Source organism: Aphelocoma coerulescens, chromosome 34 (assembly GCF_041296385.1).
Source record: "Aphelocoma coerulescens isolate FSJ_1873_10779 chromosome 34, UR_Acoe_1.0, whole genome shotgun sequence".
Classification (NCBI taxonomy): domain Eukaryota; kingdom Metazoa; phylum Chordata; class Aves; order Passeriformes; family Corvidae; genus Aphelocoma; species Aphelocoma coerulescens.
Genome location: NC_091045.1, coordinates 17,575 through 34,136, shown reverse-complemented (window position 1 = coordinate 34,136; position 16,562 = coordinate 17,575). Strand labels below are relative to the sequence as shown.

At 47.7% G+C, this 16,562-nt stretch overlaps 1 protein-coding gene across 1 annotated transcript in view; it reads left to right on the top strand.

Moving 5' to 3' along the window:
* Positions 1-10,273, top strand: part of CLPTM1 (CLPTM1 regulator of GABA type A receptor forward trafficking) — a 51,861-nt gene extending 41,588 nt beyond the window's left edge. Inside the window, exons 14-15 of the mRNA XM_068998286.1 lie at positions 4,038-4,205; positions 9,942-10,273. Of these exons, the coding sequence (XP_068854387.1) occupies positions 4,038-4,205; positions 9,942-10,138 (365 nt within the window). The 3' untranslated portion in view covers positions 10,139-10,273. The remainder of the gene's footprint in view (positions 1-4,037; positions 4,206-9,941) is intronic.
* Positions 10,274-16,562: the final 6,289 nt, after the last annotated feature.

The following is a 16,562-nucleotide window of genomic DNA, read 5'->3' as shown; positions in this document are numbered from 1 at the left end:
AGGAAGGGTCCTGAAATCCCAGAGGAAGGGTCCTGAAATCCCACAGGAAGGATCCTGAAATCCCAGAGAAAGGGTCCTGAAAGCCCAGAGGAAGGGTCCTGAAATCCCAGAGAAAGGGTCCTGAAAGCCCACAGAAAGGGTCCTGAAATCCCATAGAAAGGGTCCTAAAAATCCCATAGAAAGGGTCCTGAAATCCCAGAGAAAGGGTCCTGAAAGCCCGGAGAAGGATTCCTAAAAATCCCACACAAAGGTTTCTAAAATCCCACAGAAGGATTCCTAAAAATCCCATAAAAATGTTCCTGAAATCCCACAGAAAGGGTCCTGAAAGCCCAGAGGAAGGGTCCTGAAAATCCCAGAGAAAGGATCCTGAAAGCCCAGAGGAAGGGTCCTGAAATCCCATAGAAAGGGTCCTGAAAATCCCAGAGAAAGGGTCCTGAAATCCCACAGAAAGGGTCCTGAAAGCCCAGAGAAAGGGTCCTGAAATCCCATAGAAAGGATCCTGAAATCCCAGAGAAAGGGTCCTGAAAGCCCATAGAAAGGGTCCTGAAATCCCAGAGGAAGGGTCCTGAAAGCCCATAGAAAGGGTCCTGAAATCCCAGAGAAAGGGTCCTGAAATCCCACAGAAAGGGTCCTGAAAGACCAGAGAAAGGGTCCTGAAATCCCAGAGGAAGGGTCCTGAAAGCCCAGAGAAGGATTCCTAAAAATCCCACACAAAGGTTTCTAAAATCCCACAGAAGGATTCCTAAAATCCCATAAAAATGTTCCTGAAATCCCACAGAAAGGGTCCTGAAATCCCACAGAAAGGGTCCTGAAATCCCAGAGAAAGGGTCCTGAAAATCCCAGAGAAAGGGTCCTGAAAGCCCAGAGAAAGGGTCCTGAAATCCCATAGAAGGATTCCTAAAAATCCCATAAAAAGGTTCCTAAAAATCCCACACAAAGGTTTCTAAAATCCCACAGAAGGATTCCTAAAATCCCATAAAAAGGTTCCTAAAAATCCCATAGAAAGGTTCCTAAAAATCCCATAGAAAGGGTCCTGGAAATCCCATAGAAAGGGTCCTGAAATCCCATAGAAAGGTTCCTGAAATCCCACAGGAAGGGTCCTAAAAATGCCACAGAAAGGGTCCTAAAATCCCACAGAAAGGTTTCTAAAATCCCACAGGAAGGTTCCTAAAATCCCACAGAAGGATTCCTAAAATCCCATAGAAAGGTTCCTAAAAATCCCACACAAAGGTTCCTAAAATTCCCATAGAAGGATTCCTAAAAATCCCATAAAAAGGGTCCTGAAATCCCACACAAAGGGTCCTGAAAGCCCAGAGAAAGGGTCCTGAAATCCCACAGAAAGATTGCTAAAATCCCATAAAAAGGTTCCTGAAATCCCATAAAAAGGTTCCTAAAGTCCCACAGAAAGGGTCCTGAAATCCCATAGAAGGATTCCTAAAAATCCCATAAAAAGATTCCCAAAATCCCAGAAAAAGGTTCCCCAATCCCCCAAAAACCTTCCCAAACCCTAAAAAACCATCCCCAAACCCCAAAAAACGTTCCCAAACCCCAAAAAACCATTCCCAAATCCCGTTTTTTCTCCAGGATTCATCACCATGACCCCGCAGCTCTTCATCAACTCCAAACTCCAGTCCTACAAAGCCCCTCAACACCTTCACCTCCAAATCCCACAAAAACCTTCCAAAACCCCCAAAACCCTTCTGAAACCCCAAAAAACCTTCCCAAACCCCCAAAAAACCATTCCCAAATCCCGTTTTTTCTCCAGGATTCATCACCATGACCCCGCAGCTCTTCATCAACTCCAAGCTGCAGTCCGTGGCCCACCTGCCCTGGCGGATGCTCACCTACAAAGCCCTCAACACCTTCATCCCCAAACCTCCCAAAAACCTTCCCAAAACCCCTAAAAACCTTCCCAAACCCCAAAAAACCTTCCCAAATCCCCCAAATCCATTCCCAAATCCCATTTTTTCTCCAGGATTCATCACCATGACCCCACAGCTCTTCATCAACTCCAAACTCCAGCCCTACAAAGCCCCTCAACACCTTCATCCCCAAACCTTCCAAAAACCATTCCTAGACCCCAAAAACCTTCCCAAATCCCCCAAAACCTTCCCAAATCCCACAAAAACCTTCCTAAATCCCACAAAACCCTTCTGAAACTCCCCAAATCCATTCCCAAATCCCATTTTTTTCTCCAGGATTCAGTGCCGTGACCCCACAGCTCTTCATCAACTCCAAACTCCAGTCCTACAAAGCCCCTCAACACCTTCACCCCCAAACCTCCCAAAAACCATTCCTAGATCCCAAAACCCTTCTGAAACTCCAAAAAACCTTCCCAAACCCCAAAAAACCTTCCCAAATCCCATTTTTTCTCCAGGATTCATCACCATGACCCCCCAGCTCTTCATCAACTACAAGCTGCAGTCCGTGGCCCACCTGCCCTGGCGGATGCTCACCTACAGAGCCCTCAACACCTTCATCCCCAAACCTCCTAAAAACCTTCCCAAATCCCCCAAAAACCTTCCCAAACCCCAAAAAAACCTTCCCAAATCCCCCAAATCCATTCCCAAATCCCATTTTTTCTCCAGGATTCATCACCATGACCCCACAGCTCTTCATCAACTCCAAACTCCAGTCCTACAAAGCCCTCAACACCTTCACCCCTAAATCTCCCAAAAACCTTCCCAAACCCTAAAAAACCATCCCCAAACCCCAAAAAACGTTCCCAAACCCCAAAAAACCATTCCCAAATCCCGTTTTTTCTCCAGGATTCATCACCATGACCCCGCAGCTCTTCATCAACTCCAAACTCCAGTCCTACAAAGCCCCTCAACACCTTCACCCCTAAATCTCCCAAAAACCTTCCCAAACCCTAAAAAACCATCCCCAAACCCCAAAAACCCTTCTGAAACCCCAAAAAAACCTTCCCAAATCCCGCTTTTTCTCCAGGATTCATCACCATGACCCCGCAGCTCTTCATCAACTCCAAACTCCAGCCCTACAAAGCCCCTCAACACCTTCACCTCCAAATCTCCCAAAAACCTTCCCAAACCCTAAAAAACCATCCCCAAACCCCAAAAAACGTTCCCAAACCCCAAAAAACCATTCCCAAATCCCGTTTTTTCTCCAGGATTCATCACCATGACCCCGCAGCTCTTCATCAACTCCAAACTCCAGTCCTACAAAGCCCCTCAACAACTTCACCTCCAAATCCCCTCCAAACCCCCAAAAACCTTCCAAATCCCCCCAAAAAACCATCCCCAAACCCCAAAAAACCTTCCCAAACCCCAAAAAACCTTCCCAAATCCCATTTTTTTCCTTCCAGGATTCATCACCATGACCCCCCAGCTCTTCATCAACTACAAGCTCCAGTCCTACAAAGCCCTCAACACCTTCACCCCTAAATCTCCCAAAAATCTTCCCAAACCCCAAAAAACCTTCCCAAATCCCCCAAAAAACCATTCCCAAATCCCGTTTTTTCTCCAGGATTCATCACCATGACCCCGCAGCTCTTCATCAACTCCAAGCTGCAGTCCATGGCCCACCTGCCCTGGCGGATGCTCACCTACAAAGCCCTCAACACCTTCATCCCCAAACCTCCCAAAAACCTTCCCAAAACCCCTAAAAACCTTCCCAAACCCCAAAAAACCTTCCCAAATCCCCCAAATCCATTCCCAAATCCCGTTTTTTCTCCAGGATTCATCACCATGACCCCGCAGCTCTTCATCAACTCCAAACTCCAGCCCTACAAAGCCCCTCAACACCTTCACCCCCAAACCTTCCAAAAACCATTCTTAGACCCCAAAAACCTTCCCAAACCCCCAAAAAACCTTCCCAAATCCCGTTTTTTTCCCTCCAGGATTCATCACCATGACCCCACAGCTCTTCATCAACTCCAAACTCCAGCCCTACAAAGCCCTCAACACCTTCACCTCCAAACCTTCCAAAAACCATTCCTAGACCCCAAAACCTTCCCAAATCCCCCAAAACCCTTCTGAAACCCCAAAAAACCTTCCCAAATCCCGTTTTTTCTCCAGGATTCATCACCATGACCCCCCAGCTCTTCATCAACTACAAGCTGCAGTCCGTGGCCCACCTGCCCTGGCGGATGCTCACCTACAAAGCCCTCAACACCTTCATCGACGACCTCTTCGCCTTCGTCATCAAGATGCCCATGATGTACAGGATAGGCTGCCTGCGCGACGGTACGGCGGCAATTCGGGGAAATTCGGGGAAATTCGGGGAATTTCGGGGAATTCCGAGGAATTCCGGGAATTCCGGGGGTGGGGCAGGGCAGGGATTCTCCCGGATTTTCCCCCTCTCTGTCCCGGTTTCGAAGGTGTCTCCTGAGGAAAGGTAGGAACCCACCTGGGGGTGGTCGGTGGGACCTCAGGGGTGTGGGAGTTGTTGTAATTTTTGGGGTGCCAGGGGGTTTTTGGAGGGAATGGGGGTGGTTGGTTTTTGATTATTGTTTATTTTTAATTGTTGTAGACGCATTGGGGTGGTTTTTTTGTTATTTTGTCATGTTGAATAATTGTTCGAAATTTTGTGATGGTTTTTAATGTTAAATAATTGTTATAAGTGTATTTTAATGTTGGGTTTTAATGTTAAATAATTGTTATAAATACGTTGTGATGTTGGTTTATTTTATGTTAAATAATTGTCATAAATGTGTTGTGATGTTGGTTTATTTTATGTTAAATAATTCTTATAAATGTATTATAATGTTGGTTTTTAATGTTAAATAATTGTTACGGATGTCTTGTGATGTTGGTTTATTTTATGTTGAATAATTGTTAAAAATGTAATGGTTTTTTAATGTGAAATAATTGTTATAAATATATTGTGATGTTATTTTTTTCATGTTAAATAATTGTCATAAATGTCTTGTGATGTTGGTTTATCTTAAATAATTCTTATAAATGTATTATAATGGTTTTTAATGTTAAATAATTGTAATAAATGTGCTGTGATGTTATTTTTTTCATGTTAAATAATTGTTATAAATGTGCTGTGATGTTGGTTTATTTTATGTTGAATAATTGTTAAAAATGTAATGTTTTTTTAATGTTCAATAATTGTTATAAATACATTGTGACGTTGGTTTTTAATGTTAAATAATTGTTATAAATACATTGTGATGCTGGTTTTTAATGTTAAATATTTAATGTTAAATATCACAAGACATTTATAACAATTATTGAACATTAAAAAAACCAACATCACGATATATTCATAACAGTTATCTAACATTTAAAAGAAAAATCACGATACATTTATAACAATTATTTAACATGTGAAAAAAACCAACACAATACATTTATAACAATTATTTAACATTAAAAAACCAACATCACAAAATTTATAACAATTATTTAACGTGAAAAAACCAACATCAAAATACATTTATAACAATTATTTAACATTAAAAACCAACAGCACAAGACATTCATAACAATTATTTAACATTAAAAAAAACCAACACCACAAGACATTTATAACAATTATTTAACATGAAAAAAACCAACATCACAATACATTTATATCAATTATTTAACATTAAAAAACCAACATCACAAAATTTATAACAATTATTTAACATTAAAAAAAAACAACACCACAATACATTTATAACGATTATTTAACATTAAAAAAAACCAACATCACGATATATTCATAACAATTATTTAACATGAAAAAAAATAAACATCACAAAATTTATAACAATTATTTAACGTGAAAAAACCAACATCAAAATACATTTATAACAATTATTTAACATTAAAAACCAACAGCACAAGACATTCATAGCAATTATTTAACATTAAAAAAAAACAACACCACAAGACATTTATAACAATTATTTAACATGAAAAAAACAACATCACAAAATTTATAACAATTATTTAACATGAAAAAACCCAACATCACAAGACATTTATAACAATTATTTTACATGAAAAAAATCACAACACATTTATAACAGTTATTTAACATGTGAAAAACCAACATCACGATACATTTGTAACAATTATTTAACATTAAAAACCAACATCACAAGACATTTATATCAATTATTTAACATTAAAAAACCAACATCACAAAATTTATAACAATTATTTAACATTAAAAAAAAACAACACCACAATACATTTATAACAATTATTTAACATGAAAAAAAATCAACATCACAAGACATTTATAACAATTATTTAACGTTAAAATAAACCAACATCACAAAATTTATAACAATTATTTAACGTGAAAAAACCAACATCAAAATACATTTATAACAATTATTTAACATTAAAAACCAACAGCACAAGACATTCATAGCAATTATTTAACATTAAAAAAAAACAACACCACAAGACATTTATAACAATTATTTAACATGAAAAAAACAGCATCACAAAATTTATAACAATTATTTAAGATGAAAAAAACCCAACATCACAAGACATTTATAACAATTATTTTACATGAAAAAATCACAATGCATTTATAACAGTTATTTAACATGTGAAAAACCAACATCACGATACATTTGTAACAATTATTTAACATTAAAAACCAACATCACAAGACATTTATATCAATTATTTAACATTAAAAAACCAACATCACAAAATTTATAACAATTATTTAACATTAAAAAAACCAACATCACGATATATTCATAACAATTATTTAACATGAAAAAAAATCAACATCACAATACATTTATAACAATTATTTAACATGAAAAAAAACCAACATCACAAAATTTATAACAATTATTTAACATTAAAAAAAAACAACACCACAATACATTTATAACGATTATTTAACATTAAAAAAACCAACATCCCGATATATTCATAACAATTATTTAACATGAAAAAAACCCGACATCACAAGACATTTATAACAATTATTTTACATGAAAAAAATCACAATGCATTTATAACAGTTATTTAACATGTGAAAAACCAACATCACGATACATTTATAAGTAACATGAAGAAAAACCATCATCACAAGACATTTATAACAATTATTTAACATTAAAAACCAACATCACAAGACATTTATAACAATTATTGAACATAAAAAAAACCAACATCACAATATATTCATCACAATTATCTAACATTTAAAAAAAAAAGATACATTTATAACAATTATTTAGCATGTGAAAAAAACCAACACCACAATACATTTATAACAATTATTTAACATGAAAAAACCAACACCACAACACATTTTTAAGAATTATTTAACATGAAAAAAAACCCACCACAATACATTTATAACAATTATTTAAAATTAAAAACCAACATCACAAAATTTATAACAATTATTTAACATTAAAAAAAAACAACACCACAATACATTTATAACGATTATTTAACATTAAAAAAACCAATATCACGATATATTCATAACAATTATTTAACATTAAAAAAACCCAACATCACAAGACATTTATAACGATTATTTAACATTAAAAACCAACATCACAAAATTTATAACAATTATTTAACATTAAAAAAACCAACACCACAAGACATTTATAACGATTATTTAACATGAAATAAACAACATTATAATACATTTATAACGATTATTTAACATAATTAAACCAACACCACCACACATTTCTGGTCTCCTCAGAGCTGGGCCAGGCCCTCTGTGCTCGGTGGAGAATCCTCCCGATGTGCTCTGACATTGAAACAGTCCAGTGGAAAAGGGAGGCAATCCAAAATTCCAGGGAAGGGGAAAAAAATTTAACGTCAAAAACCAACATCACAAGACATTTATAACAATTATTTAACATGAAAAGAATCACAATACATTTATAACAGTTATTTAACATGTGAAAAACCAACGTCACGATACATTTGTAACAATTATTTAACCTTAAAAAAACCAACACCACAAGACATTTATAGTATTTAACATGAAAAAACCATCACGATACATTTATAACAATTATTTAACATTAGAAAAAAACCAACATCACAATACATTTATATCAATTATTTAACATGAAAAAAAATCAACATCACAAAATTTATAAGAATTATTTAACATGAAAAAAACAACATCACAAAATTTATAACAATTATTTAACATGAAAAAAACCAACATCACAATACATTTATTTAACATGAAATAAACAACATTATAATACATTTATAACGATTATTTAACACCAATTAAACCAACACCACCACACATTTCTGGTCTCCTCAGAGCTGGGCCAGGCCCTCTGTGCTCGGTGGAGAATCCTCCCGATGTGCTCTGACATTGAAACAGTCCAGTGGAAAAGGGAGGAAATCCGGAATTCCAGGGAAGGGGGAAAAAATTTAACGTCAAAAACCAACATCACAAGACATTTATAACAATTATTTAACATGAAAAGAATCACAATGCATTTATAACAGTTATTTAACATGTGAAAAACCAACATCACGATACATTTATAATTAACGTGAAGAAAAACCATCATCACAAGACATTTATAACAATTATTTAACATTAAAAACCAACATCACAAGACATTTATAACAATTATTGAACATAAAAAAAACCAACATCACAATATATTCATCACAATCATCTAACATTTAAAAAAAAAAAAGATACATTTATAACAATTATTTAACATTAAAATAAACCAACATCACAAGACATTTATAACAATTATTTAACATGAAAAAACCAACACCACAACACATTTTTAAGAATTATTTAACATGAAAAAAAACAACACCACAATACATTTATAACAATTATTTAACATTAAAAAAACAATATCACATAATTCATAACAATTATTTAACATTAAAAAAAAACAACACCACAATACATTTATAACAATTATTTAACATTAAAAAAACAATATCACATAATTCATAACAATTATTTAACATTAAAAAAAAACACACCACAAGACATTTATAACAATTATTTAACATTAAAAAAACCAATATCACGATATATTCATAACAATTATTTAACATGAAAAAAACCCAACATCACAAGACATTTATAACGATTATTTAACATTAAAAACCAACATCACAAGACATTTATAACAATTATTTAACACCAATTAAACCAACACCACCACACATTTCTGGTCTCCTCAGAGCTGGGCCAGGCCCTCTGTGCTCGGTGGAGAATCCTCCCGATGTGCTCTGACATTGAAACAGTCCAGTGGAAAAGGGAGGAAATCCGGAATTCCAGGGAAGGGGAAAAAAAATTCCAACTCTCAGTCTCTCTGCAGAGAAAAAGAAGCTGAAATTGGCCGAAAACTGACCAAAAACTGGCCAAAAACTGGCCAAAAGTGGTCAAAAACTGACCGGGGAGCCGCGACCCGGCTGCTTCCTCGCTCCCCTGCGGCAGCTGGGAGAAAAACGTCGCGCTCTCAGTGTGACCTTGAACGAGCTGCAAAAAACTTGGAGGAAGTTTTGTTCAGTTTTTCCTCCTCCCTTTTAGGGTTTAAAGGCATAAAAAGGCACAAAAATCAATTTCTGGGCCTAGGGCAGCGATTTGGGATAGACCTCATAAAGTCACCCCAAAACACGGGGGCGGGGCGGCCACGGCCCGGCTCCGAACCGGGCGGGGAAGGCGGGGTTGGGGATGCCGGGGTTTTTCCAGGAGAAGGAAAAGCAGCCCAAAAAGAGCCTCCCCTCCTTCTGTCCAAACTTTGGGGCACCCCCCAGGTGAAACAAAACAGTAGCCACCTACCCCCCACCCCGTAGCCACCCCTTTCGTTTTCTTAAGCACCCAGCCATTCGTCCCGCTAGCAACGAGTACGGGGAAAATCCCTTTCACGGCCATCCAAAAACCCCCCAAAAAACCCCCCAAAAAACCACCCCGACACCCTCCTCTCACCGCATCCCCTCTTTTTCCCCCCCTCTCCTCGTTTTCCCCCCCCCTTCCCGTGACAGACGTGGTGTTCTTCGTTTACCTCTACCAGCGCTGGATCTACCGCGTCGACCCCACGCGCGTCAACGAATTCGGCGGCACCGGCCAAGCCCCGGCGGCTCCCAAACCACCCCCGGACGCTCGCCCCGACCCCACAGCGTTGCCCACCGGGCCCCCCGCGCCGCAGGAGAAACCCCCAGAGGACAAAAAGAAGGATTAAACCCCCCCCCCCCCCCCCTCCCCAAATCCCAATCCCACCCCAATCCTCACCGCCACCACTCCGAAACAAATCCCGTCCTCCAGCACATCCCGAAATTCCCAAAGGAATTCCTGGAGCGGCCGGCGGGGGTGGGGTGGGGGGGGGGCGGGTTTTTTTGGGGTTGTTTTTTTTTCTTTTTTTTTCTTCTCCCCTCCCCCCTCTCCTCTCTCTGTGTGTCCCATTGGGATTTTGGGGTGGGGGAGGGGGTGCCGGGGGTGTGTCCCGCCCCGCCCCCGGCCGCGTGTCGCGTCCCTGTCGTGCTCCATCCATCCCATTGTGCCGGTGTGGTAGGAAAAGTGTCCACGGAGCCGCCGCGGCGCCTGTTCCATAAAGAGCTGATTTCACCCCAAAAAAAAGAAAAAAACGGACCCGAAACGACGACGCCGACGATGAACCCCTCCCCCCACCCCCCATCCCGGCCCCGTTCCTCGGCGCTCCTTGAGGGTTCCCCTCTTCCTTTCGGGGTTTTTCCTGCTTTTTAGGGGGTTTTCCCGATTTTTGGGGGGGGGGTTTCCCAGTTTTGGGGGGATTTCCCGCTTTTTTGGGGGGAGGTTTCCTACTTTTTGGGGGGGTTTTCCTGCTTTTCAGGGGGTTTTCCCGCTTTTTTGGGGGGAGGTTTCCTACTTTTTGGGGGGGTTTCCTGCTTTTCAGGGGGTTTTCCCGCTTTTCAGGGGGTTTTCCCGCTTTTTGGGGGGATTTTCCTGCTTTTTAGGGGGGGGTTTTCCCATTTTTGGGGGGATTTCCCGCTTTTTTGGGGGGAGGTTTCCTACTTTTTGAGGGGTTTTCCCGCTTTCTGGGGGTTTTCCCACTTTCTGGAGGGTTTTCCCGCTTTTTTGGGGGGTTTTCCTGCTTATTTGGGGGGGTTTCCCGCTTTTCAGGGGGTTTTCCCACTTTTTGGGGGGTTTTCCCGCTTTTTTTGGGGGGGGGTTTCCCATTTTTTGGGGGATTTCCCGCTTTTTTGGGGGGAGGTTTCCTGCTTTTCAGGGGATTTTCCCGTTTTCTGGGGGTTTTCCCGCTTTTTGGGGGATTTTCCTGCTCTTTTGGGGGATTTTCCTGCTTTTTGGGGGGGTTTCCCGCTTTTTTGGGGGGAGGTTTCCTACTTTTTGGGGGGTTTTCCCGCTTTCTGGGGGTTTTCCTGCTTTTTTGGGGGGGTTTTCCTGCTTTTTTGGGGAGGTTTCCTGCTTTTTTGGGGTTGGGGTTCCCATTTTTTGGGGGGTTTTCCCATTTTTTGGAGGGTTTTCCCACTTTGGGGGGGGTTTCCTACTTTTTGGGGGAATTTTCCGCCTTTTTGGGGGGGTTTCCTGCTTTTTTGGGGGGTTTTACCATTTTTGGGGGGGAGTTTCCTACTTTTTGGGGGGTTTTTCCGCTTTTTTGGGGGTTTTCCCATTTTTGGGAGGGATTTTCCTACTTTGGGGGGGTTTTCCTGCTTTTGGGGGGGATTTTCCGCTTTTTGGGGGCTTTTCCTGCTTTTTTGTGTTATTTTCCCACCTTTTGTATTGATTTTCCTGGGTTTTGGGCGGGGTTTCCCATTTTTTGGGGGGGTTATTCCATTTCTTTGGGGGATTTTCCCGCTTTTTGTGTTGCTATTCCCACTTCTTTTGGGGGGATTTCCCCACTTTTTTGAGCGGGGTTATTCCACTTTTTTTCGGGGGATTTTCCCACTTTTTTGAGCGGGGTTATTCCACTTCTTTTCGGGGGATTTTCCCACTTTTTTGAGCGGGGTTATTCCACTTTTTGGGGGGGATTTTCCCACTTTTTTGGGCGGGGTTATTCCACTTCTTTTCGGGGGATTTTCCCACTTTTTTGAGCGGGGTTATTCCACTTCTTTTCGGGGGATTTTCCCACTTTTTTGAGCGGGGTTATTCCACTTTTTTCGGGGGATTTTCCCACTTTTTTGAGCGGGGTTATTCCACTTTTTTCGGGGGATTTTCCCACTTTTTGGGCGGGGGGGTTATTCCCCTTTTTCGGGGGATTTTCCCACTTTTTTGGGGGGGGGGGTTCCCCACTTTTTCGGGGCTGGCAAAGTCGCTGAGGGTGGAGCAGCAGCTCCAGGCATGAGGGAGCCCCAATTTTGGGGGGGGTCCCAGGTGCTCCCCATGGTGGTTGTGGGGTGGGGGAGGGGTCCTGGGGGTCTCTCCTGGAAAGGGATGGGGGGGGGGGGAGGGGGATCGGGAATCCCCCCGATCCTGGGGGTTCCTCCCGATCCCGGGGGTTCCTCCCGATCCCGGGAATCCTTCCCGCGGTTGGGTTTGGGGCAGATCCTGGGGTTGGGGTCTCGGTAATTTTTGGGGGGGGGGGGGGGTTCCGGGGGTCTCCCCGTGTTCCCGCGCTCGCGCCAGTCACGTGTCCCCGGCGGCGGCCCCGCCCCTCGGCCGCGTGCCCGCGCAGGCCACGCCCCCTCACGTGTCTCAGCACCGGCCCCGCGGCCGCACGTGGCCCGCGGGGGAGCACGTGACCCGGGGCGGGAGCTCTCATTGGCCGTCGGAGCTGTCGGTCAAACTGGAGGGGGCGGGGCTTGGGGAGGTCGGGATTCCTCCCCCCCCCCCCCCCGCCCCCAGAACCGGGACCGGAGCCCCCGAACGGGACCGGAGCCCCCAGACTGGGGTTGGAACCCCCCGAACGGGATCGGAACCCCCCGAACGGGATCGGAGCCCCCAGACTGGGGTCGGAACCCCCCGAGCGGGACCGGAACCCCCAGAACGGGACCGGAATCCCCGAACGGGATCGGAACCCCCCGAACGGGACCGGAATCCCCAGACTGGGATCGGAATCCCCAGACTGGGATAAGACCCCCCCGAGCGGGATCGGAGCTCCCGAACGGGACCGGAACCCCCAGAACGAGATCGGAACCCCCCGAACGGGACCGGAGCCCCCGAACGGGATCGGAACCCCCCGAACGGGATCGGAACCCCCCGAACGGGACCGGAACCCCCAGAACCGGGACCGGAGCCCCGAACGGGATCGGAACCCTCAGAACGGGACCGGAACCCCAAGAAAGGGATCGGAACCCCCCGAACGGGACCGGAACCCCCAGAACCGGGACCGGAGCTCCGAGAGTGGGACCCCGGACCGGAGATCCCGGGATCGGAGCTCCCTGATCGGCACCGACAGCGGCACCGGGACCGGCTCCGCCCCGAGCATCACCGGAGCCGCCACCGGGACCCCCTGAGCAGGCTCGGAGCCCCCCAGGCGGCACCGGGACCGGAACCGGCTCCCCCTGACTGGGACCGAACCCATCCGACCCGAACCGGGTCCCCCCGAGCATCAGCGGAGCCCCCGGGATCTGAACCCCGGGACCGGAGCCCCCGGGACCAGAACTGCCGGGACCCCCTACCCGGTACCGGCCCCGGTGGGACCCCGGGATCCGTTCAAGGATCGGGACCGGACACGCCCCGGTACCGGAGCCAGGCAGGTACGGGGGGGTGGGGACGGGGGGGACACTGGGGGGGTTCAGGGGGACAGAATTTGGGGACAGGGGACACTGGGGGGGACAGGAGAATTTGGGGACAGGAGACACTGGGGGGGGACAGGAGAATTTGGGGACAGGTGACACTGGGGGGGGACAGGAGAATTTGGGGACAGGTGACACTGGGGGGCTCAGGGGGACAGAATTTGGGGACAGGTGACACTGGGGGGGGACAGGAGAATTTGGGGACAGGAGACACTGGGGGGACAGGAGAATTTGGGGACAGGAGACACTGGGGGGCTCAGGGGGACAGGAGAATTTGGGGACAGGTGACACTGGGGGGCTCAGGGGACAGAATTTGGGGACAGGTGACACTGGGGGGACACAGGAGAATTTGGGGACAGGTGACACTGGGGGGCTCAGGGGACAGAATTTGGGGACAGGTGACACTGGGGGGGGACAGGAGAATTTGGGGACAGGGGACACTGGGGGGGTCAGAGGGACAAAATTTGGGGACAGGTGACACTGGGGGGGTCAGGGGGACAGGAGAATTTGGGGACAGGTGACACTGGGGGGCTCAGGGGACAGAATTTGGGGACAGGTGACACTGGGACAGGAGAATTTGGGGACAGGTGACACTGGGGGGGTTCAGGGGACAGAATTTGGGGACAGGTGACACTGGGGGGCTCATGGGGACAGAATTTGGGGACAGGTGACACTGGGGGGGGCTCGGGGACAGGAGAATTTGGGGACAGGTGACACTGGGGGGGACAGGAGAATTTGGGGACAGGTGACACTGGGGGGGACACGGGGACAGGAGAATTTGGGGACAGGTGACACTGGGGGGACACGGGGACAGGAGAATTTGGGGACAGGTGACACTGGGGGGCTCAGGGGACATCGGGGAGCCCCGGGGGGGGGGGGCCATGAGCCCCCAGCCCCTCCCCTGCTGTCACCCGGCCCCCCCCAGGGTCCCCGTTGTCCCCGCAGGCGGGGCCGCCCCGATGCCGGACGAGCCGGGGGTGGCCCCGGGGTCGCCCCCATCCCGGCCCCCCCCAGGGACACCCCCAAAAGGGGCCCGGCCCCCCCCGGGCAGCGACTCCGAGCAGGATTCCGGATTTTCCGGTAGGTGGGGGCGGGTCCCGGGGGTCCCCGACTCTCGTCCCCGGGGGTCCCGGGGGTTCCGGGGGTCCCGGGCTCATTCCCGCCCCGCAGATTCGGGCTCGGAGCACCTGGGCCGGTGCGAGGGGACGGACCCGGAGGAGCCGCCCGGTCCCGGCCACCCCCACCTGGGGCCCGCCTGCCCCGGCCGTGACCTCCCGGGGCCGCAGGTAACCGGGATGGGCACCGGGATGGGCACCGGGATCGGCACCGGGATGGGCACCGGGATGGGCACCGGGATCGGCACCGGGATCGGCACCGGGATGGGCACCGGGATGGGCACCGGGATGGGCAGCGGGGCCGCGTGGAGCCGGTACCGGGATGGTCTGGATCCATGAGGATCTGGTACCGGGATGATCCAAATCCCGATGGATCCGGTACAGGGATGGTCTAGATCCCGACGGTTCCGGTACCGGGATGGTCTGGATCCATAAGGATCTGGTACCGGGATGATCCAAATCCCGATGGATCCGGTACCGGGATGGTCTGGATCCAAAAGGATTTGGTACCGGGATGATCCAAATCCCGGTGGATCCGGTACCGGGATGGTCTGGATCCAAAAGGATTTGGTACCGGGATGGTCTGGATCCAAAAGGATTTGGTACCAGGATGATCCAAATCCCGGTGGTTCCGGCACCGGGATGATCAAAATCCCAATGGATCCGGTACCGGGACTCTCCAAATCCCGATGGTTCCGGCACCGGGACCCTCCAAATCCCGATGATTCCGGCACCGGGCCTCTCCAAATCCCGATGGTTCCGGCACCGGGATGGTCCGGATCCCGATGGGTCCGGTACCAGGATGCTCCAAATCCCGACGGATCCGGCACCGGGAATCTCCAAATCCCGATGATTCCGGTACCGGGATGGTCCCAGTCCATGAGGATCCGGCACCGGGCCTCTCCAAATCCCGATGGATCCGGCACCGGGCCCGATGATTCCGGCACCGGGACTCTCCAAATCCCGATGATTCCGGCACCGGGCCCGATGATTCCGGCACCGGGACTCTCCAAATCCCCACGGATCCGGTCCCGGCCCGCTCCGCGTCCCCGCGGCTCCGTCCCCGGTCCCTTCTGTCCCCCCCTGACCCTTCCCCGTCCCCTCCCGCAGCCCCCGGGAGCCTCTCGGGACCCGCGCCCCCTCCTCGTCCTGCTGCCCGCTCCGCCCGCCGCCGCTGTCCCCAGCCCGGAGGGGCCCCTCCGGTGTCACCCGGGCCCACCGGGGGTCCCCGCGGAGTTGTCGCCGTGTCCCCCCCGGACGTCGCCGTGTGCCCGGCTCCCGTTGCTGGCGGCGCTGGCGCTGCGCACCGGGGCCCTGCTCCGCCACAACCGGCGCACGCAGAGGGACATCGCCACGCTGCGACGCCACACGCGGCTACTGGCCCGGGCTACCAGCGACCCCCGCCTGTGGCCCCGCCTGTGGCACCTCCTGGCGCCCGCGGTTGCCACCTCGGGAGCCTCCGGGAGTCACCGGGAGCCCCCCGCGATTGGGGAGGGGGAATAAAGGGGTGGCACCGATGCGGCTCTGGCTGTGTTTGGGGGCTTCAGTGGCTACTTGTCGCCGCCCTCGGGTGGCCCTTGGGGTCGCCAGGGTGTCCTGGGCTGGTGGCCCGTGGGGTCCCCCCCTTGTCCGTGTCCCTGTGTCTCGGGTGGTCCTTGGGGTCGCCAGGGTGTCCTGGTTTGGTGGCCCTTGGGGTCCCCCCCTTGTCCGTGTCCCTGTGTCTCGGGTGGCCCTTGGGGTCGCCAGGGTGTCCTGGTTTGGTGGCCCCCCCCCGTGGCCTTGTCGCCGACCCCTCCGTTTGGTGGTCCTCTCACTAATT